This window comes from Megascapheus bottae, chromosome 18 (genome assembly GCF_031878675.1).
Source record: "Megascapheus bottae isolate mThoBot1 chromosome 18, mThoBot2.hap1, whole genome shotgun sequence".
In the NCBI taxonomy this organism is placed as follows: Eukaryota; Metazoa; Chordata; class Mammalia; order Rodentia; family Geomyidae; genus Megascapheus; species Megascapheus bottae.
This window is the reverse complement of record NC_143526.1, coordinates 33757946-33781470: the sequence shown is the minus strand read 5'-3', so window position 1 is coordinate 33781470 and position 23525 is coordinate 33757946. Positions and strand designations below refer to the sequence as shown.

Below are 23525 nucleotides of genomic sequence, written 5' to 3'. Positions count from 1 at the left end.
GATGAGACCACTATTTTCTTGAGATTCCACGTAACTTCTAGTTCTGATTTCTAATTGTTGGCAATACTTTCAGAGAATGGTTTTTGAGTCCTGCTCTCTGAGACAAGCCAATGTGGTCAGGTATGCAAGTGACAGGTTTGGTACTTGCCCTAGTGAGAAACCTTGTGTCAGCTTACTTTTTACGTGTAATCCTATTAACATGTAAAAAGTGGATTACGTGTAATCCACAGAACAGAGGGTAAAATTTTCAAATGGGATTACATTGCACGATCACACAAATTATGGCTCTGCACCTCCATCTGTACCTGAGGCTAAGGTTCCGCTTTCCCATCGCCACTACACTGCTGCTAGTCAAGGAAAATGCTCTAAAGCCTCCCTATTCCATGCAGAGAAGCAGTCACCTCATGCAGTCCTACACTTGGAATCTGGAAACTTTAAGTTCTTGTGTCACCAAATGTTGACATGTGACCAGTCACAGGATCTTGAACATGCTATTTAATCCGAATCTCAGCTCCATCTAAAAATTGAATACCATGCTGGGTGCTGGAGGCTCATACCTGTAATCCTAGCTACTGAGGAAACAGATCTGAGGACTGCTCAGACAAATCCTCAAATCCACGAAACTCTTTTATCTCCAATTATCCAGCAAAAAGCTACAAGTGGAGGCATGGCTCAAGCATGAGGACCAAAGTTCAAGCCCTGATACTAGTGCATACACACAAAAATTGGTAAGAGAGGAAGTGGTGCTGTGGTTCAAGGTGCAGAACAATAACCTTGAGCTGAAGAGCTCATGGACACTGCCCAAGCCCAGAGCGCAAGCCCCATGACTGACAAAAAAAAAAAAAAAAAAAAAAATGGCAAGAGCTATCTAGCCTGTAAAGCTGTCTACTACATTACCATGAGAGTTTAAGGCTGTGCACAGAAAAAGGCTAAGAATCAGAATGCTTCAGATAACAGTAAGTTTACTTGAGGCTTAACCCATATTATTTATAGTCAGAGTTGTTCGCAGGCAAATACAGACCATTTTCTACATATCTGCTTCACAAACCCAACACATAACCTGGCCAGGGCCAGGAAACTTGCAGCATGCATGAAAACCTACAAGAGTACTCTGGGTCCGGATCACAATACAGCAGCATTCTACACCACAGGCAATACCTGTCCTATTATAGAGCTCTACTGTTCTAGCCTGCCAGAAAGAGGAAGCCATGGGTTAACTCTCTTCCTTTTGTCTGTCCAAGTGAATAAGACAAAAACAAGATTCCACAACTATACTGATCCTGATTAGCAGGCTGTAGAAACCAGTTACATTGCCTGCCACTGGACTAAGAATCTGGGATAATTGTCAGTGTCCTCTCTTGTCCCTTCTCTGAGATAGGAGATTGCTAAACCATAGTCAGTACACCCATCTGATGAAATGAGGTCCATGGGGCCACTAGACTTTATGCTGGGCAGGCATCCAGGGATCTTTTGGCAGAGAGGAAGAAAACCCATGTGAAATAGCTCAGGCTTTGTCTCTGAACACACAAAAGCAGGAACACATTAGAGGCCCACTCCTGTGGCAAGGTTCCTCGCTCAAACATAGTAACATCAGTCTTCACCATGCTATGGGGGCCACCATATTGTTGTAGTGGACCCTCATGCTTGCAAGGCAGGCACTCTATCACTTGAGTCATATCTCCAGTCCATCAAGTAACTTGAAGTGGCACCTTTTCCCTTTTACAATCTGGATCATTCATTTCTTCTCCACCTGATTGCACAGACACTAAGAGTGCATAAAATAAAGATTAAAATGTCAGGAAACAAAAAGGAAAAAAAGTGCTCAAGCAGTCAACACTTACTTAATGCTAAAACATATATACTTTTAAATGTGAAACTTCTCTAAACAGAATTTTGATTGTAAAAGCAGTGGTGACTCAAACTTTTAAGGCAGAAGAAGACACACATCAAGTAAAACACAGAACATTTCCTCTCTAATGATATAACCTTAAAACACCTACATATCTTTTTAAGTAATATCAACATTGTAAAATTTGCAAAAAACAAAACAAACAAAAAAGATCGTACCCATAGTGTTTAAGCCATAAAACCAATCTTTGGTTTCTACAGTACAAAATGAAAAGCATGTAATGTGTAGAACAGAGTTCAAAGTCAGCCATGGTGACTAACAGTCACTTTAGGAGACAGTTGGAGACCTGCCATGGTTTTCAAAGCAGGGAGGTCATGTGCTGCCTACAGCAGGGACCCAGACCCAGAGTCACTGATGGGCAGGAAAGAGAGGGACATCTCTAATGGCAACCAAATTCACAGAGGCTCGGGTGTAACTTCCAGGGCTAAAGCTAAGGTAGTTTTCAGTAAAGACCGTTCTCCTGGAGAGCATGGTCAGCATGTTGTTGAGCCGAGACCTGATGCCTGCCAGGTGATGCTGTCGCTCTTGATTCAAGTTTCTCAGCGAGTCCCTCAGGCACACATCCAAGCGAGTGCCCAAGTAATTGGGGTACCCCGGATTGTAGGAAGCGTGGGAGCCAACGGAGCTGGCCACAGAGCCTTGGGAAGACAGAGAGGAGGTTGACTTCAAACTGGACGACCTCGACACAGACATCTTTGACACAGGGGACCCATCTTTGGATTGGGGTCCCTGGGAAGGGAGGCTACTGTCCTCAGCATCCGTCTGTGTGGTGGCTTCCCTGGCCCACAGCAAAGTTTGGGAGCTCGCAGCCCTGGTGGCCACTGTAGTCTGGGTACCCGCACAGGCAGTGCTAAAGCTGGTCTGTGTCCCCACCTCGCTCATGCTCACTGCAGCCAGCTCTTCTCCTGGCTCTGTTTGGGTGGAGACATGGACCCCCTGACTGCCGTCCAGCTCGTCCTGACGGCTGTGCAGGTAGTCGTCCTCGCTGATGGTAGAGGCCTCGGAGTCCTGGCGCCCAGCATCCTCCCCTGGCCCCGAAGGCCCGGGGCCCGGGAGTGTCTTGGGCGTGCTGGAGAGCTTGTCCAGGCGCATGCGCAGCAGGTTGCCCAACGTGAGCGCCTTGGACAGTGGTTTGCGGTCTGCCAGGTGGTCAAACCCGCTATGGAACCGGAAGTTGGACAGCAGTTTGGAGCTGATAGGCTTTGACTGGGCGTATAGGATCCGGAACTCGAGATCGAAGTGTTCAACTACTTGGCCAGACAGAATTACCAAGTTACTGCTATTTAATTTGCCGTCCGTCCACGTAAAACTAAAGAATTGAAAACAGACAACCGAGACTGGTAAGAAGGAAGAATTTAAGTTTACTGGCAGTCTTAATAATAAAGCTCAGGGGCTGGGAGTTTGGCCTAGTGGTTAAAGTGCTTGCCTAGCATGCATGAAGACCCGGGTTCGATTCCTTGGTACCACATACATAGAAAAAAGCTGGAAGTGGTGCTGAGGCTCAGGTGGTAGAGCTCTAGCCTTGAGAAAGTCCAAGGACAGTGCTCAGGCCCTGAGCTCAAGCCCAGGACTGGCAAAAAATAAAAATAAATAAAGCACTTTAAAAAAAAATAATAATAAAGCTCAGATATTCTGCTGTTTAAAACTCACAGCGTTGGGGACGGGAGTTTGGCCCAGTGGTAGGGTGCTTGCCTAGCATGCACGAAGACCCGGGTTCGATTCTTCCGTACCACATACACAGAAAAAAGCCGGAAGTGATGCTGAGGCTCAAGTGGTAGAGCTCTAGGCTTGAGAAAGTCCAAGGACAGTGCTCAGACCCTGAGCTCAAGCCCAGGACTGGCCAAAAAAAAAAAAAAAAAAATCACACCGCTAGTGGTTTCAAACAAACCAATTCAATATACATCAACACACCTTATCAGAAGTATAGAGCCTATACATGTATCTATGAAAAGGTTAGACCAACTGTTTGCTCAACAGGTAAAACACACTCAATCCTCGGCCTCAGAGTTTTAAAAATGAGAAGGTGCCAAGCACCAGTGGCTGAGATCTGGGGATTGCAACTGGAAGCCAGCTCAGGCAAAAAGGCCAAAAAGACCATGAGACTCTTATCACCAATTAATCATAGAGAAAATTGAAAATGGTGCTGTAGCTCAAGTGGTAGAGCACTAGCCTTAAGCAAAAAGGAGCCCAGGGTCAGTGCCCAGGCCCAGAGTTTAAGCCCCATAACCAGGAGGGAGAGAGAAAGAGAAAGGAAGGGAGAGAGAGAGGAAGGAATGGAGAGAGGGAAAGAAGGAGGGAGACAGGGAAAGAGGGAGGGAGAGGAGGAGAGAAAGAATATTTCATTTTAGAGCTGAACCTACTACTGATGCCACAGAAGGGAGATAGTGATGGATCCTAGATTAGGCCCCATAACTTACAAACAGCTGATGTCATACTCATCTCTATGACTTCCATTTTCACAGAGGGAGATGATTTGTTGGCCCTACCACAGAATACACTAAGAGCTGACGACTGCCCCTGTGCCCTAGCCTGTCCAGCATCTCTTCTTCTGTTAACAGAAGAAAACTTTATGAGCCCTGTTTAAGCTCATGTGATCCAGGCTACCCAGTGCATTCATCTCCATAGATTCAGGGATTGTTCCTGGGTGGACCTGAGAGCCCCGCCAAGGCCTAGTGAGTTCCCAAAAAATCATACCATTACTCTTTTGAAGAGGGTCTCACTTTGGGAGACACCTGCTTCAAGCTGTATATATAAGCCAGGGTCTTTGCAACCAAAGGGAAAGAGCCAGCCTAAGTCCAGCCACAGAAAAGCAGAATCAAGACAGAGTCCAGCCCTTGGTCAAGAGAGGCTGACAACTACATGTATTCTCCCACACTTCCCCATTCTGTGTTTGTCAGTATCACCCTGCAAGTTGTGAATTAAGAGTTTTGGTGGGCACAGTGGCTCATGCCTGTAATCTTAGCTACTCAGAAGGCTGAGATCTGAGGATCAGGGTTCAAAGCAGCCCAGGCAGAAAAATTTGTGAGACTCTTAGCTCCAGTTAACCGCTAGGAAACTGGAAGAGGCACTGTGGTTCAAGGGGTAGAGTGGTAGCCTTGAGCTAAAGACCTCAGGGACAATGTCCAGGACCAGAGTTCAAGTCCCATGACCGACAAAAAAGAACAAAAAGGGGCCAGGAGTTGGGCCTAGTGGTTGAGTGCTTGCCTAGCATACACGAAGATCTGGATTGGATTTCTTGGTACCACATATGTAGAAAAAAGCTGGAAGTGGTGCTGAGGCTCAAGTGGTAGAGCACTTGCCTTGAGAAAAGTCCAAGGACAGTGCTCAGGCCCTGAGCTCAAGCCTAGGATTAGCCAAAAAAAAAGAAAAAGAAAAAAAAGTTTTGCCACCTGCATTAGATACACTGATAACAGAGAATTGCACCTTAATTTGGATGCTTTAATGTGAGATCCTAAAACATAGTTTCAACTCTATTACAACCAAGAACCCTGACTAATGTAGATGCCACCTATGGAACTGTCTTCAAAGCTTGAATAGGTTTTATTTTGGGTTTTTTTTTGCAGATGTAAAGCTTGAACGCAGGGTCTAGGCACTGCCCCTGGGCTCTTTTGCTCAAGGTTAGCACCTTACCACTTGGAGCTACCACTCCACTCCCAGTTATTGAGTAGTTTTTATTGAAGATAAGAGTCTCATGGGGACTCTTCTTTCCAGGCTGTCTAGATAAGAGTCTCATGGGGACTCTTCTTTCCAGGCTGTCTTCGGGCTTCATTCCTCAGATCTTAGTCTCCAGAGTAGATAGGATTACAGAGGCATGAGCCATGAACACCCAGTAGGAAGATTCTTTAGAAAACCCTCAGTGAGGTAACAAAATAGCCACCTAGCACTTAGGCTGTAATGAGGAAGTTAAAACCAACTATAGGGGACCAGTTCACTTGTGGAGGGCAGTTTTTGCATTTTTAGTTTTTAGAACAGCCAAAATCCATTTGGAAGTAAGTTTCATCAGTGTGGATAAATGCTACTTTGGATGAAAACCTTATTTTCTTCTGACATTTACAAATGTCTTACAAAAGGAAATATCAAGGAAGAGGTCACCTCTGGAAAGGAAGACACCAAGATCTTGATCTTATTGCCTTTGAGGCTGGGTATGGCTGGTAAGCCCACACCAAGGCTTGACTCTAGGCTACTTGCTTGTTCTCCAGGCTCATTTAACTTCTGCCATTTAGATTTGTGGACACGGGGTAGGGGAAGTGACTCTCACACCCATCACGTACAATAGAAGGGGCTGGGATGAGCCAACTCACACTCAGGTGTGAGCACCGGGGAATGCTGAGTCACAAAGGCTGTCATCGAGGAGCAAGATGTGTTTACCATCGGATGAGTTCAGGTTAGTAACACACTGAATGCACTTGTTAGAAACATACCTGTAGGAGCCTGTGGCCACTCGAATGCCATCAATCAGAGTGAACTTCTCATGAACTTTCCCGATAATTTTGGTTCCTGACCTTGCATAGTAGACATTTCCTGTAATAGTCCGCACTGTCATCAGCTATTGGTCAGAAAATGGGGGAAAAAAAATCAATGAAGAAATCAATGACCTCTGTTCAGTGAACAAATGAGAAAGACTAAAGGGCTTAGCTTACAATTCCCCAAACAAACTTGCTGGTGCTGTGTGACTTACAGTCACCATTTATGAGCAACATACTCAGCAGACTAGCCTAACCAAGTGATTTCACTCTTACAGTCCATCTTCTCCTATGTCCTTTCCTTATGTTTATTGTTGAGGCTATTAATTAGCTTGTATGTATATGTACACTAGAAGAAGACTCACTTTTGTGGGGAGACTAACAGATTCCAAGCAAGATTTTGAAATAAAAACGTGGGGGACTGGGACCACTGGCCTAGTGGTAGAGTGCTCACCTACCATGCACAAAGGCCTGGGCCCAATTCCTCCGTACCACATACACAGAAAAACTCAGAAGTGATGCTGTGGCTCAAGGGTAGAGTACTAGCCTTGAGGAAAGCCCAAGGACAATACCGAGGCCCTGAGTTCAAGCCCCAGGACTGGCAAAAAGAAAAAGAAAAAAAAATGTGGGGGATGAAAACATGCTAGTGAAGAAGGCTAGCAGAAGTTAAGCTGGTACTTCTGCTTGTGCATCTATGACATCACTTAGGAATAAAAGCTAACTTAACCTCACCCCCTCAGGGGTCTGAAGACAGAAACAGAGGACAAGTTTCTCTAACTCAGGGCTGTGTGAGAAGAAACACACACCATGGGATGTAATCACACTTACCCAAAGACTACATCAGCAGTACACTGTATATGTGTAATTATTGCTGTAAAATGACACACATAGATGCACATACAACAATATGTAAAATACCAAGACAATCTGAATTCTTTAGAGAAAACCAGGAGCCATTTCGATATCATTGGAAATCTTTTTTTTTTTTCCCCCCCAGTCCTGGGCTTGAGCTCAGGGCCTGAGCGCTGTCCTTGGACTTTCTCAAGGCTAGAGCTCTACCACTTGAGCCTCAGCACCACTTCCGGCTTTTTTGTATGTATGTGGTACCAAGGAATCAAACCCAGGTCTTTGTGCATGCTAGGCAAGCACTTTAACCACTAGGCTAAACTCCCGGCCCCATTGGAAATCTTATACATTCAAAATGTTTAAGATTGTTTGACTCACTCACACCACATGGCAATCCTTATATAATATGAAGAGCCCTACTATGTGCCTAACCCTGAAACAACAGAGACCAAAAGCATGCTTGGCTGCCTTGAGGATTAGAACAAAGAGAAAAGAACAAAGAGAATGATTAAAATTCTATGGCAAGAACCAGGCACTGGTAGCTCACATCTGTTATCCTAGCTACTCTGGAAACTGAGGTCTGAGCTAACCTAGGCAGACAGGTGTGTGAGACTCCTCCTATTTCCAGTTAATCAACAATAAGCTAGAAGTGGAGCTGTGGCTCAAATGGTAGAGTACTAGCCTTGGGGAAAAGGAGGTAAGGGACAGGGTCCCAGGCCGAGTTCAAGCCTAAGTACCAGCACAAAAACAGAAAAATCTATGACAAAACATAACTTAAGAAGAAGAATGAACTGAATTCCAGTAGTTCATGCTTGTAATCCTAGCTACTATGGAGGGTGATATCTGATGATTGAGGTTTAAAGTCAGCCTGGTCATATAGATCCAAGAGACTCTTTTCTCTAGTTAATCAGCAAAAATGCTGGACGTATGGTTTAAGTGGTAGAGTGCCATCCTTGAGCAAAAAAAGCAACATAGGAGTGCAAGGTCCTGAGTTCAAGTCCCCCTCCCCCTGTGTACACACACACACACGGGGAAAAAAAAGAAACTTCTGTCTATCCCAAAACTATACATGAATATTCATGGTAACTTTACTTGTAAGAGTGGAAACCTGGAAACCATCCAAATATCCTTCTAGAGATGATGGTGAACCTACTGGACAACTACACTATCTGCTACTACTAGGCATAAAAAGAACAAACTACTGGACAGGCAACTGAGATGGATCTTGAATATGTCATGCCTGTTGCCTGATTCTGCTCACTTAACAGATTCTAGATGAGAAAACGATAGAGAAAAGGACAAATTAGTGGCTGCCAGGGGATTACAGTGGTGCTGGGCAAGAAATAGTAAGACACACAGTGCACCACGAGAGAGATCTTTGCAGAATAGTTCTGTCTTGATGTGCATAGGGCTAAAAAGGCACAACACACACACACACACACACACACACACACACACACACACACACACACACACCACAGCAATGCCAATGTTCACCTGTCATTACTGGACTATCAATTACGGGAGCCCACATGGAACTTCCCTGTACTACCCGTGCGACTGTGGACCTCCTTCAAGTCTTCCTACAGAGGAGCTGGACCATCATGAAGGCAGCAACCAGCCGTGCTGACACAGCCTTAATTACAGAACACACCTTGGAATTATGCACTGGCACCTTGGAATTATGCACTGGCACCTTCCTTCCATCTCGTCTCCTGGCTCTCAGTCTGTGGAGAACTAACACCTGGTTACAGGACAGTACTCCATCTTTCCTGACTTGCATGGTGCTCGGGTCCACCTGACCTCATGTTTAACCTGATTGCCAGGTCATGTGGCCATCTCATTTCATCCTGTCTCTAAGTCTCAATCCTACCTCCATCATGAACTTACAATGTGGCACAAGTGACATGCAACTACTTAAGTAAACCCCATCCTCTGCTTCTTCCTTAGAGACAGAGCCTTACTTCTGGGAGAAGTTAAATGGTGGGAATTTTCTAGAAAAAACAACAATGTGCCAACATAACATCCTATGCAGAAACTCACAGGACCAAAGCCATAATTCTTTATATTTCTGGATGCTTTATTCCTACTAACTAGGACAGTACCTGCCAAATAGAGGGAGTGAAGGTCACGGGTAACATTGCTGCTTTTCTAAAAGAAAAAAATAGAAAGGTATACAAAACCATTCCTGAATCTGCCCATGGCGGTACTTCTTCTGTGCAGCAGTGGCACTCACTAGACATTATGTTGAAAATGAACTATAAAACTTGTGGGTGGGGGCAGGAGGGAACACTGGGAGAACTGAAGGAAGGAGTGGCATTGCCCATAAAGAAATATGCTCTTTACCTGACTGAAGTAACTGTAACCCCTCGGTACATCACCTTCATAACAAATGTTTTTTTAATTTTTATTGATTCTGAAATAAATGACTACTGCTCTTGCCTTGTTCTACCATGGAGATCAAACCAACTGTATACATTGCGTACTCTTATGTTTAAACACTTATATTCATTATCAGAGAAAAGGACAGACATTTTGATTTCGAAATGATGAGGAGTGAGCAGGGGCACACAGTAGTGATTATATGCACAGGAGGGAGGCAGATGGCGCTGAATGCCAGGCTCATGGCATCGTAGTAGGGGATAGCTGGGCTCTGTCATCACTGCCTGACCTAAAACATCAGGACAATCACTTCCCCAATGGGGCCACTGTAAGGACTAGTTCTGTCACAACTGTCAACACACTGCCCAGGGCAGGGTGGGAGTTCCACACGTAGTAGCCACCCTTAGCTACCACCCCACTGATCCTCATCTCCCGTCCCCATACCGATGTCAATCTACCTTCTACCTCTATTCCCATCCCTTTCATATAAAGGGATCATACAGTACAGTATGTGGTATTCTGTGACAAGCTCCTTCCTTAGTGTTTGTTCAGGCTCATTCCTGTCATAGCATGTGTCAGAATTTCATTCCTTTTTGATGGCTGAAGAGACAACATACTGTTTTCCCATTTATCAGCTGATGAACACTAGATTGTTTCTACCCTTTGCCTATTATGAATAATACTTCTATAAACATCCAGACACAGTCTTCATTTTCTGTGTTTTCTCTTGGTAGACACTTAGAAGTAGAATCTCCAGGTATTAAGTATCATAGGTATCAATACATGTGACTATCAAGGTCAAAAGTAGTGTTCATTTCTGTGAAATCCTGGGCAAATGACTTTGCCTCAGCCTCAGTTCCCTCACTTGTTAGGAAAGATGCTACCGCCGCCCCCCCCCCCACCCCAAACCTGGAGACTAGGGTGCTCTGTCATCTTTGCCGTCAGTGGCAAAAATGGAAAGAGTTTACCACTAACCTTTTCCTGCTCAGGATGCACTTTCAGATCCATACACATGTCCAGAAAGTGGGACAGCTGATCCTGGTCCAGAAGGATGTACACGGCTACTCCCTGTTTCCTGCACATTTCCTGCAGGTCTCTGAAGATGTCAATGTCTGTAAACACATCCATCACCACGGCAATCACCTACAGGATGAACCAGGGGCAAGAGCAAGCTGTCAGCTTTAAGCACAACCCCTTATGGCATACTGAGTGAGCTCTGAACCCCATCTCTGAGGCAGGACAGGATTCTATCCTCCAAATGTCGGTGCCCCCCCACCTTTTCCTTTACCTGTACTGCGGGTTTCTTCTCACTATGGACTACTTTCCATCTCTGTCCTAAAAGTCTTGACTTGGCCCAGCTCACATTCCCACGGTCTTCCCCTACTTTCCTTCACACTGGCAAATTTCTCAGAAATACAGAGTAGGTCAGTGCCCTGTCCTGTGAACCTGCTCCACTCAACTTCACTCCTTTACCAAATGCCCCCATCCTCCAAGCTCCACTCAGATGAACAAGCTGTCTAGATTCTGGGCTAACTCTGTTATCTAGAGCACATTGTGTTTCCCACTGCTTTTTGGTCTTAAAGTAAATAAAGAGATGGATGCTGGTAGTGCATTCCTGTAATCCTAGCTACTCAGGAGGCTGCGATCTGAGAATCATGGTTCAAAGCCAACCCAGATAGAAAAGCCCATTAGATTCTTATGTCTAATTAACCAGCAAAAAGCCAGAGTAGAGTTGATTTAAATGGTAGATCTCTGAGGGAAAAAAACAAATCTCAGGAACAATACCCAGATCCTAAGTTTGAGCATCAGTATTGGCGTGCGCACACACACACACACACACACAGGTCTGTGCTTTTGAATACTGACTTTGGATCAAGAGCTCTGATTTTTTACTACGATTTACAAAGAGCCATCCCATCCATCACCAACTTATGATGGTTTGAACCAATTGGATGAGGCACACAGCTCTTCCTATCTTCTGCATTCCTAAAGACCACATCTTCCTAGCACCCTGCTCTTCCCCACCAGCCAAATGCTCTCTCCTCTGTAAAGAATGGCTCCTGTGGTTCTTTAGTTCACTTTCCAGTACTAGTCCACAAGAACACAGAATATTCCTAAAAGTTCTGTCTTTATCTGGGCACTGGTGGCTCAAAACTTGTAATCCTACCTACTCAGAAGGTGGAGATCTGAGAACCGCAGTTCAAAGTCAGCAGGGAATTCTGTGAGATCCTTATCTCCAGAGTGGAGCTGTGGCTCAAAATGGCAGTGCACTAGCCTTAACCACAAAAGCTCGAGGACAGGGCCCAGTTCCTAAGTTTGAGCGCCAGGACCAGCACCAAAAACAAACAAACAAGATTCTGCCTTTAAGCTCCAATCAGTGCTTTCTCTCCCCATACCGTCCCTTCTTCCCCCTCCCCCCCACTTCAGCAATGTCACTTATGCCTGCCAGTTTTCTACACCTAGCATGAGACCACAGCTGAACATGGCCTCTCAGCCGAGAGTCCTGGCAAATTACAGCTGTTTTGAAAGTCTGTTTCCTTAGCTGCAGATCAGGGCTACAGCAAAAAATAAATGACTATACACAAAGGTCCAGAAGACCACAATGTGTCTGCTCAGGCAGGCATTCACTTTCCTGGTCCAGAGCGGCAGCTGTTCTGACAGCTCCTTACAGGGAGACATCCACCTCATTCCTTTAAAGAACGGCTGCAGCCCTAGGGCTTCTAATCATCCCCTAAGAAGGCTTAAAACTGGGGCCCTCAACTCCTGGCAGGGTACAAGGGGTGTGGACATATCCTAGCTTGCAGACAAGCCCCTGCAAGCCAAGCCAGGAGCTGGAGGTGTAAACTAGGAACACAGAATTTGGGAGCTATTGTACAATCAGGAGTTGTCAGGGCCCCTCCCTCCTCTTGGTTTTTCCACAGTAGACTCCAATGTCTCTTGGAATCTTGTTAATCCTATTCCTGAATGTCAAGATTTCCAGTTCTCTCTCTCTCCTGCCACAGTGGCCTTTAACTGTGATCAATTCATCCCCGTGGCCCCACAGGCCTCAAGACAGTCCTCGTGCATTTTCAGGGTTAAAGAACCAATGCAAAGGCAAACAGGCCATTTTGCTGTCTCTCTCCAAAACTCTAGGGTCTCATCTACTCAGATGAGGGACTCTGAAATGCCATTTTTTCTGGAAAGCCAGTGCTATGTGGGAGTATCTGTAGCTACCATCCTCTCCCCTCCTTTCTCCACCTGATCTCAAAGGTATCCTAGCCATGAGCTATTCTTGATAAAGGGCACAACTAAAATCCACCATACACAAAGATGTTGAGGTGGGGAAGGGGAGTGGGGAAGGGCATGGCTCAAGTGGTAGAGCAGTTGACTAGGTTGAACCAAGGTTCAGTCCTCAGTACCGGGAAATGAATAAAATGAAAGTAATACATCTCTTTTTTAATTGGTAGTCTTCAGAAGTGTAGATCCTCCAATGGCTTCCACATGGGGAGTTTTGAGAGCTGTCTCCATCTTATTCATTTAGATCACATAACAAAAGGCAGAACAGCTAGGATATACAACCACTTGCTAGCTCTGTGACCATGGGCAAGTTGTTTAACCTCTCTCAGCCTTAGTTTCCCCTAAAGGACTGTTATAAGGACCAAGACAAATCCTAATCCTCAGGGCTTAGCTCAGAGCAAGCATGAACTATTTGCACTCAATACCTTAGTGTCTACTGTGGGTTGACCCACACCCTGCACTAAGCAGAGCCGGCTGCAAAGCATGAGATGCAGGAAAGCGCCCTGTAAGACAGAAGTCAAGGATGGGAATGGCCAGGGGAGCTGCCAATCATCCTCCTTACAGTGATGGTTACCCTTGGCATGCAAATATTGACCAAATAAGAGGAGGAGGGCCTCCTGAAGAAGGTGGCATCTGAGCTGAATCACAGATAAGGACAAGATGAGGAGATGAGGCCTCAGAAGAGCTGTAGGGCCTCTGGCAAGACCACATAATAACCAAGGAAGAATATGGAAATGGGGTTTGTACCATGGTGGCTGAAACATACAGTATGTATGAAAGGGGGTCACAGGACATGACTGGGAAAGGGAAGAGTGCGCAAGACGGTAGCGGTCCCTGAATGCCAACCAGAGATCAATGCCAATCCTCCTTCACACTGTGAATGAGTACAAAGTGGAGAAGAAACCAAGGCTCTGACATGGAATCACACACGAAGTGCCTGCAACACAGCAGGTACGTGGACAATGATGAGGTTAACAGACTTCAGCAAATGTTCTGACCAGAGACCTCAAAAGAAAACAAACAGCAATGACCAAGCTTCTGACAGCAGCAAAGTAAGAAGTAATGAGAGTTGCAGGAGAGGGAAAGGGGCAGGGGAGAAGCAAGGGCTGGGCCCAGGCTGGGAGCAAAGCAGAGGGGTCTTAAAGCCACAGGTGTGGGAATCAGAGTGACACTCACAGCAGGGCACCAATAAGGGAAATGTAAAGATCTTTTCGCCTGCAATCATGAGCCTGGCACAGCCGTGGGCACTGAGGATGTGAGTCCCTCTCCCTGAGAAGCCAGTCTGATGAGATGAAGAGCTAAGCAGTGACTCGGCGTCCTGCACTCTGAATATACCTAGGGGGCTGCTGGAACGAGCACCAGAGCCCTGCCAGCTGGCAGTATTGGACCAGGCTGCCGGAGGCTGACTGGGAACACAGCCTAGAGCACAAGGTGCCAACCAAAATGAACTTGGATTCATCAATTAACAGAACCATGGTATAGTCAACACCTCTGCTGTCCAAGTATGTAATTTTCAATTTGTTTCACTGTTTGGTGGTAAAGCCTCAACCTTTCCCACAAGCTGGGTTGGAGGTTGGTCCCTAATCCCTGCAGGATATCGCAGGGCCTTGGAGGGCCTTAATCTATGGAACCCAATACACTCTCCTTTCCTACTAAAGCAGAACTCTAGCTAAAGCAGGACTCTCAGAAGACCTATCTTCCCAGTCTTTTTTGTGGGGACATTCAGCAGGATATCCGGGTCCCCATGCTCTTCTCTCTCCCCTCCAGCCCTCACACCTCCACTCTCTGTATAGCTAAACCAGATCCAGGCGATGATCCAGCTTCCTCTTCACTAGCCAAGTCCTAGCCATTGGACCTGTTCCCTAAAGGGGCTAGCCAGCCTTCATCCGGGGGCCACAGCCACCCTGGACATGGCCTCTCCCAGCTCATGCTACCCAAAGCCTGCCCACTCAGGGCTAGAAAGCTGTGCATGGGGTGACTTCTCAGTCTGTTCCAAGGTCACACCCACCTGCCAACCAGTCCCAGTGAAAACATCCTGCAGCTCAGAGACGGGGTGTCTGGCCTGTTGCCTGGACCCCATAACTGTTGGGGGGCTTCCGAATCTGCAGTGGTCACACCTGTGTCAAACTGCATATCCTCATCCTGGGTCCCTTGGGCTGACCACCACTGACTGACATGCCCCAAAGTGTCAGAGGGCCGCATGTTGGAAGACAGACCACCGGTATCCTCCATCTCTCTGCAATATGGTAAGGGATAGCTCAGAAGTGGAAAAGTAAAGATGTCCCATGAACAGGCTATAGAATCTGAACTTGGACTTAGATCCTGGCTCCTTCACTTCTGAGAACCAGGTATGCCATGGCATATTTGGTTACAGTAGCTTCTATAATATACAAACACACTCTCTACTCTCTATCCTGTTTGGGTGATTGAGTTCATAAGAGAACCCACTGGCAGTTTCTAGCACAGAGCAAACCCTCAGTAGCACGGACTCACATTCTTCCTTCAAATTCTGGCACCATCCCTAATCAAGTCATCTGTTTGGGCCTCAGTGTCTGCTTTAGCCAGTCTGTGATTCATGTGGCCTCCACAGGGGCTGCTCAGGGATATGAGCAGGCAATGTACACCTTCAAGGGGCCACTCAGGGCCAGTCATCCCAGTCCTCATTCCAGCTCTTCTGTGTGAAGCCGGAAGCACGGGCCCACCACCCCTTCCCTGTGTATCTGTTTCCCTCCCTTCCGACCCAGAGGCATAAAGGAAGGGCAGATGTGCAACCTGCCTGGAATTCAGCCAAAGCCTTTTATGCTTTCAAGGTCTGTCAGCCTGGCCACTGGATTCCCCTTGCTGACCACATGTCATTATCCATCTGTCACCATTACCTGACAGCTTCCTGCTATAAAGGCAGAAGACACATTTTTCTCTCTGTGCGTTACATGGCTTTTGTTTTGTTTTTTAATGTTTTTGTGTATCTGCTAGTACTAGGGCTTGAAATCAGGGCCTGGGTACTGTTATCTTTTCCAGTCAGGCTGATTGATGAGACCCTAATATGCTGGTCATCTCATCTCCAATAACCAGCACAGAGCCAGAAGTGGAATTAGAGCACAAATGGTGGAATGTAAGTCAAGGCCCTGAATTCAAGCCCTAATACCAGCACACACACACAAAGAAATATTGTTGTTATTGTTGTTGAGATATCACACAAGCTCTCACTAAGTAACTCTTGAATTCTCAATCATTTTGCCTCCATCTCCTGAGTGCTAGGATGATAGGAATATACCACCAGTCTTGGAGCTTGAACTCAGGGCCTGGGCACTGTCTTTGGGCTTTCTCAAGACTAGAATGCTACCCCTTGAGCCACAGCACTACCTCTGGCTTTTTCTGTGATATATATCCAAGGCTTTGTGCATGATAGGCGAGCATTCTACCACTACGCCATGCTCCATATCAAGAATTTTTAAAAGCTAGTATAGCCACAGCATTTTGGGTTTTTTAGAGAACTGAACTTATAGCCCCATAAAGAAGTCAGAGAATAATCCACACCTGCCACATTATGTGATGGATACATGTGGAAAAGAACAGAGAAATGAAATGGCAGGCAGAGGCAGAGCAGTGGTAGCCAAGAGCCAGAAAGAGGACAGTGGGAAGTTAAGACTGAAGAGTCCCAGAGTTTCTGCATGGGGTGAAGGAAAAGTGCAGTAATGACAGTTGTATAGTGACAGGTGTACAACACTGTGAATGACCCTAACACCATTGAATTGTACTAAAAAATGGTTAAAAGAGTATAAACTTTGTTATGTATATTTCCCACCATGTTAAAGAAAAAAGAAATGGCTATTGATTCTAAAATCCATACAATCAAAGGAAATGACAAACCATGGCCACACCATACTGGAATCTGACGACCATATCCTATGATGATGCTTTGGTAGTAACTTCCAGAACAAAGTTTCCCGACAGAATCTGACCTTGCTTTCGGGGGAACATTTGGCAAATTAAAAAAAAAAAAATTCAAGCTGGGTGTGGTAGCTCACCCCTGTAAAACTAGCTACTCAGGAGGCTGAGATCTGAGGATCAAGGCAGCCTGAGCACAAAAGGACCTGAGACTCTTCTCTCTCCAATTAACCTCTAAAAAATGGGAAGTGGGGCTTGGCTCAAAGGTAGGGCTATAGCCTTGAGCTGAAGAGCTCAGGGACAGCGCCCAGACTTAGTTCAAGCCCCATGACCTTCCCCACCCCGCCACACACAAACAAACACACACACACACACACACACAAATTCAACTGTGACAAAATGTGCACCCTAAGCTCACCATCTTCAATGTACAGTTCCACGCTCTCAGGCCACTAACAAATACAATCCTTGCCACCATGTCCAAATTATCATCGAGAACAGAAACTGAGAAGTAGGCTATAACTCCTGCTGTTCCTCTAGAGGACTGACCGTCAGGACTACTCAAAGGAGAGGGTTGTTACCCATGTCTCGTGAATGGGGGCCAGGGATATTGCTCAACATCGTGTAACACATAGGACAGCCCCGCTGAACAAGGCATCATCCAACCTCAAATGCCAACAGCAGTGAAGTTGAGAAAGCTCTGGGATGATCTGGGCATCTGGAACAGGAACTGATACAGCACAGATCCTACCATAACACAAGGTTGAGCAAGATCAGAAGAGCCAGCACCACGACATCCTCATACTCTCAGGGGCCTCCATCAGATTCCTCGGCTGCTAGTCCTCCAGGCAGGGTTCTCTGGCTATGCAAAGATCGCCACCACTAACTCCCAGGTCATCAAAACGATGGCCCAGGGTGAGGTCACAACAAAAGTGGACCCTTTGGAACAAAGCACACAGGGAATGGCAGCTGGTAAGAATGACAGATATGAAAAGTTTGGAATCTCCTGGCAGGATGACCTTGGCGGGTGAAGTCCCATTCAGAAGCCAGGAGTGGCTAAGTGTCAGTGGTGCGCAATTGCAACCCCAGCACTTGGGAACCCAAAGGAAGAAGACTTCAAGATCAAGACCAGTCTGGGCAGCAGAGCATGACGATGCCTCAGAAAGAAAAAGAAGGGCCGGGAGTTTGGCCTAGTGGTAGAGTGCCTGCCTAGCATGCACGAAGACCCTAGGGGTTCAATGCCTCGGCATCACATACCTAGAAAAAAGCTGGAAGTGGTGCTGTGGCTCAAGGGTAGAGCTCTAGCCTTGAGAAAAATCCAAGGACAGTGCTCAGGCCCTGAGTTCAAGCCCCACAATTGACAAAAAAGAAAAAAGAAAAAAATACCACCAGGTACCAGCAGCTCACACTTGTAATCCTAGCTACTCAGGAGGCTGAAATCTGAGGATCATGGTACAAAGCCAGCCCAGGCACAGACGGCTGTGGGACTCTTATTCTTATCTCCAATTAACCACCAGAAAAATGAAAGTGGTACTGTGTCTCAAAGTGATAGAATGCTAGCCTTGAGCTGAAGAGCTCAGGTGCAGCACCCAGGCCCAGAGTTCAAGCCCCACAACCAGCCACAAAAAAGTCAAGAAACACACCAGAATCAATCATATTAATAAATGAGGTCAGCCAGAACTTCCAAGTAGGATACCACAGTCCAGCCAGGCACTAATTGGCATAGTGACAGACACAAAGAACTGAGTGACATCTTAACCACAAGTTACAGTAGGAAAGGGTAGATTCTTGACCAAGCATGTAAGGAAAAAGAGCCTGCATAATTCAAAATCTCCTTTAAAAAAATTTTAAAAAAAACTTTAGTGCCAGGGCCACACCTAGAACCGTAACTACTCAGGAGGCGGAGATCTGAGGATCACAATTCAAAGCCAGCACAGACAGAAAAAGCCTATAAGATTCTTATCTGTGGGGCCGGGAGTTTGGCCTAGTGGTTAAAGTGCTTGCCTAGCAGGCATGAAGACCCGGGTTCGATTCCTCGGTACCACTTACATAGAAAAAAGCCAGAAGTGGTGCTGAGGCTCAAGTGGTAGAGCTCTAGCCTTGAGAAAGTCCAAGGACAGTGCTCAGGCCCTGAGCTCAAGCCCAGGACTGGCAAAAAAAAAAAAAAAAAAAAGATTCTTATCTGTAACCACCAAAAAAAAGCCAAAAGTGAAGTTGTAGTTCAAGTGGGAGAATGCTAACCTTGATCAAAAAAAAACCCAAGCACAAGGCCCTGAGTTCAAGCCCCAATACCAGCACAAAAATTTAAAAACAAACAAATAAAAACCCCTTGGGACACCAGAGCGGTATTTCTTGCAGCTCTGATCGAGCAGATGGAATGCCGTATGTGGTCAGCTTAGACCCATGCTTCACATAAAGTATGACAGATGCCCACACCCTGAAAGGCACACAGAAATGGAGCCAGAGGACATGCTGGAGGATCACAACCTATCACAATTAATACTCAGGGATAAAGACTGGCTGAATAAAAGGCAGTCACCCAAACTATTCAGTTTCCACTCCTATCTTTCCGTTCTCCATCCCCTGCCTACACCCTCTCCCCACAAAAGTATGAAAAAGCACAAGGTCAGATAGAAGAAGGTGCACAATAGCCCCCCCCCAAAACGCACGTTCAGGCTACAATGCCAGGATTCAGTCCTGCCAGCTGCCAATTGCCCTGGCTTCCTGTATTCATAGCTTGGTCATGGAGTCCTTCCAGAGTCACCCCTGAAAATACAGGCTGAGTCCACACCTCCTCTTGGAGGGTAAAACTCCACAGGGCACACACCTAAGATTGTCCTGCTCCTATGTCGCCTGGCCCCTGCCTCTCTGATCATGAAGTGGACCTTTCATGTGGAATTCAAAGATCTTTATCTATAAAAATCTTTATTCGTCCACTACTCCACTGCTACTTCCACATACTCCTCCGCTTCAAGTTACTGGCTCTACCTTACCCAAGGAGGGCAAACTGCATGCTAATGTATAAGACCTAAACTCCAGGGACCAAAGTGTCCTGTGGCCATGCACCACCTCCTCTAGTGGATGGGTTGAGGTTTCTGCTTATTTAATGCATCCTCCTTTTAAAAATCACCAGTCCTCACTGTCCTGTTTCATATCAAGGAGATGGAAAGTCCAAATCTTTTAAGAAGCGGTTAAAAGACAAACCCCTCAGCCTTTTGAAAACTTCTAACCCACCGATCCCTCCTCCTCAGGGAAAAGGGAGGCAGTTAAGAGGGTAAGATCTACCAGACTTGAATTTTCCCTCCACAGTGGATTATGTGGTTTGATCTTGGGCAAGTGACTTAACTTCTGGGTGCCCAGTCTTTTCTTAATCACGGCCTCCTCCCAGCATTGGGAGGGTTAAGTGAGATAATCCAGGAAAAGGGCCCATTCACAGTGCTCTCATGCATGTGGTCATCATGTTTACCACCAGAACATGGCACCTTCATGGTCCTTGCTGTCCCCGACAATGACTTCAAAGGATGTAGCCAGAGTGACACAACTCAGAACACAATGCACAGCTTGACAGGTTGCAGCACCTAACACCTACCAAGATTAGCCCTCTAGTTCCTCTCTCCACCCATCTGAGGATGTCTCAGCAGGACAGGGTCAGTTCCTTCTCTCCACATAGGATGCAAGGAGAGCATGACTGCCAACTGTGGTCCAAAGTCTGCCTCAGGCTGAGGTCTGCCTCTGTCACTCCCTAGCTACAGAATCTCCTGGCAACCTAAGTTTCTCAATGCCTCAGTCCAATTTTAACTGTAAAATGGACATAATATCTGTTGTGAGTTTGTCTAGAATGCTATCTAACAAAGGGAAAGCAATTTTCATTTTTGTACTTTTTTTCTAAAAAAAAGAGATGGTCTCTGGATTGTCTGATTCAATTATGTTTCAAATCATATTCAACTCATACCCACATCCTTTAGCTCAGCCTATCTTCTTCCTGTTTGGTAGCATCACCACCTGCCCCAGGGTTATCACAGGGCCTGAAGCATGAAAGCAAGCCACACCACAGCCATCAATCCCCTTAAATCTTCCTGAACTCTCCTCTCAGGGCCCCTCTCTTCCTCTCTATCCAACTGCTTCCTCTTCACACAGCTATGTGATATACAGTAAGCACTGAGTAAGGCAGCAATCTGGCAATGGGGCAGAAGCATTAAAAATACTCATTAAGGGGCTGGGAGTTTGGCCTAGTGGTAGAGTGCTTGCCTAGCATGCACGAAGACCCAGGTTCGATTCCTCGCTAGCACATACATAGAAAAAAATCCAGGAATGGTGCTGAGGCTCAAGTGGCAGAGCTCTAGCCTTGAGAAAGTCCAAGGACAGTGCTCAGACCCTGAGCCCAAGCCCAGGACCGGCAAAAAAAAAAAAAAAAAAAAAAAAAAAATACTCATTAACTTTTAAGGTGTTGCCTTTCTCTGGCTAAAGTGCCCAGGTTCCAATTCAAAATCTGGGAGAAAAGATTCTATCACAGGAGTAGGGCACAGCAGGAGGCAAGAAGCTCTTCTATCCAGGAATGTATTAAAGATCACCCCAGAGGGAGAGGAGTCCCCACTCCAGCCTCTACCCCTTCTGAGCCAGCTCCCGACTACTATAGTTTTCCTTCTGGGTCTAACTCCATGCCCCTCCATTACCCACTCTAATTTGAGGCTGGGTGGAAGAAAAGAACAGTTCCTATCTGTCATGGAAACCTTCCTTTCCCCCACCCCCTTCCTCAAAGTACTCAAGTTCCCCTCCTGGAGGTAAGCTCTGAGAATGCACACCTACCCCACTATTCTGCCTTTCATCTCTGTAACCTTTCTAACTGAGGGAATACACAAGTAACATGTCTGCATCATCAAAAGGACCCTCAGCCCACCCAAAGCACTAAGGGATGGCACACTTCCACTCCTCCAAAGTCAAGGCACTAGGGTCGACTTCACAGGTCGGCCTGTCAGGTCTAGAGCCAACATCAAAAACACACCATCTTTCTGGACCTGGCTGTTTCCACCCAACTTACTGCAGATATCAACTTCCAGTCACAGCATGGCACCAGGCCTACCAATTCTCACCATGCCTGAGATTTTGCCTGCCACTTCCCTGGCACACTTAGAAGACCAAGAAACTGGGGCATAACCCATCAGTATGTGCCTGCCAAAATCTACCAGAAAGCAAATCTGGGTCCCTCTCACTCAACAAGAGGCAACTTTTCCTTCAGTCTGGACCAGAAGCAAAGGAACAGACTCTCTTTTAACGCTCAGGTTAATGACAACATATGGAACAAAGCTGGGCGCTGGTGGCTCATGCCTATAATCCTAGCTAATCAGGAGGCTGAGCCCTGAGGATCATGGTTCAAAGTCAGCCTGGGCAGAAAAGTCCAATATACTTCTCCAATATACTTCTCAGAAAAAGCTGGAAGTGGTGCTGTGGCTCAAGAGGTAGAGTCTTGAGCAACAAGAGGCTCAGTCCTTGAGTTCAAGCCCTAGTATCAGCAAAAAAAAAAAAAAAAGTGTGGAACTAATGGATCCCCACTGTCCCATAATCTTTTAGGGAGAAGGAAGGGATTCTCTTTAAGGAATTCTTTTTCTCCCCAGGCATGTCGATTGAGTAACACGTCCTAAGTCGCTCCTAAAAGTGGAATCAGGAAAAACTGCAAATGAGTTTGGCTTCAACGGAGACTTGGAACTGAAAGCAATTCTGGCTCCTTATCCAGAAGTGGACACAGATGCTCAATTCGTCTCCACCCATTCTCCCTCCCCCGCCCCAACACACACCTGCCACCAAGGGCGGCCCAGGGGTCCAGGATCTGAGGGACACTCGGGGAGTGGGGCGCGCCGAGGATCTCGGGAGAGACCAGGGAGGGGGCCGCGGGAGAGGGTGGACTCGGAGCGCGCTCCCTGCCGCCTTTGGTTTGTCCTGGGGCAGCTGTGGGTGGATGCACCGTGCGGCCCGGGGCTCCGGGGCGGGGCGGGGAGGGGGGCGCTCACCTCTCGAGCGGAGCGCAGCTGCTGGCGAAGCGCATCCTTGCAACCGTAGGGACCGCCGGCGCCCGCGCCGCGAGGCTGGAAGTGCGCCTCGACGCGCGTGGCGCCCCGGTACGCGCCCCGGTAGAAGGCGGGCCAGCCGAGCTCCAGCAGCGGCGGCTCCAAGTCCGACTGCTCGGGGAAGTAGGTGCCCGAGGAGCAGTCTTGCGACGAGCCGAACGAGTCCTCGGCGGTGGCCGCCGCCGCGCCCTCCCCGCCGGGCCGCACGGCCGCGCGCAGCACATCGCGCACCTCGTCCGGGTTCAGAAAGCGGCCCAGGCGCTCGCGCCGCAGGAACGCCGCGAAGGCCTCGGGGCCGCCCGCCACCAGCTCCTCCAGCGCCAGGCGCCGCGCCTCGCTAAACAGCTCGGCGGGGTTGGGCGGCCCGCACGGAGACAGGCAGGCGGCGGGCAGCTCGTCCGGGAGCTCGAGCCGGAAGGCCATGGCGACGGCGGTACCCGATCACGCTTGCTGCTCGGAGGACCTCTGGGACCGCTTTATAAGCGCCTTTGAATCAAACCGGCCCGCGCCATTGGCTCGCCGCCCCGCCCCGGCTCTCTTATTGGTTATTTGCCTTCCTACGGCGGGGCGGGACTACGCCGTCGAGGCCCCACCCCCTGATTGCTATTGGTTGCTTCGCACCCCGCCGTTTCTCTCGGGAGCAATGACATCCATGGGTCCCACCCAGCTTCACGGCCCTTGCCCGGTGTCCGTGGATTT

At 47.3% G+C, this 23525-nt stretch overlaps 1 protein-coding gene across 1 annotated transcript; it reads right to left on the bottom strand.

Moving 5' to 3' along the window:
• Positions 1–2072: 2072 nt before the first annotated feature.
• Sack1d (scaffolding CK1 anchoring protein D) lies at positions 2073–23249 on the bottom strand. Its single transcript, XM_090352855.1, has 4 exons — positions 22770–23249; positions 10576–10743; positions 6331–6455; positions 2073–3218 (listed from the first exon to the last, which is right to left on the bottom strand). The coding sequence occupies exons 1-4, from the start codon at positions 23247–23249 to the stop codon at positions 2258–2260; spliced, it is 1734 nt and encodes a 577-aa protein (XP_090208981.1). The 3' UTR covers positions 2073–2257.
• Between the last annotated feature and the right edge of the window lie 276 nt (positions 23250–23525).

Excerpts from the sequence above, each read along its gene's own strand:
- Sack1d (XM_090352855.1), bottom strand. The coding sequence starts at position 23,249 with ATGGCCTTCCGGCTCGAGCTCCCGGACGAGCTGCCCGCCGCCTGCCTG. Across the intron at positions 6,456-10,575 it reads TGCATCCTGAGCAGGAAAAG|CTGATGACAGTGCGGACTAT; the intron begins GTTAGTGGTAAA and ends TCTGACCAATAG. Across the intron at positions 3,219-6,330 it reads GTGGCCACAGGCTCCTACAG|TTTTACGTGGACGGACGGCA; the intron begins GTATGTTTCTAA and ends TCAATTCTTTAG.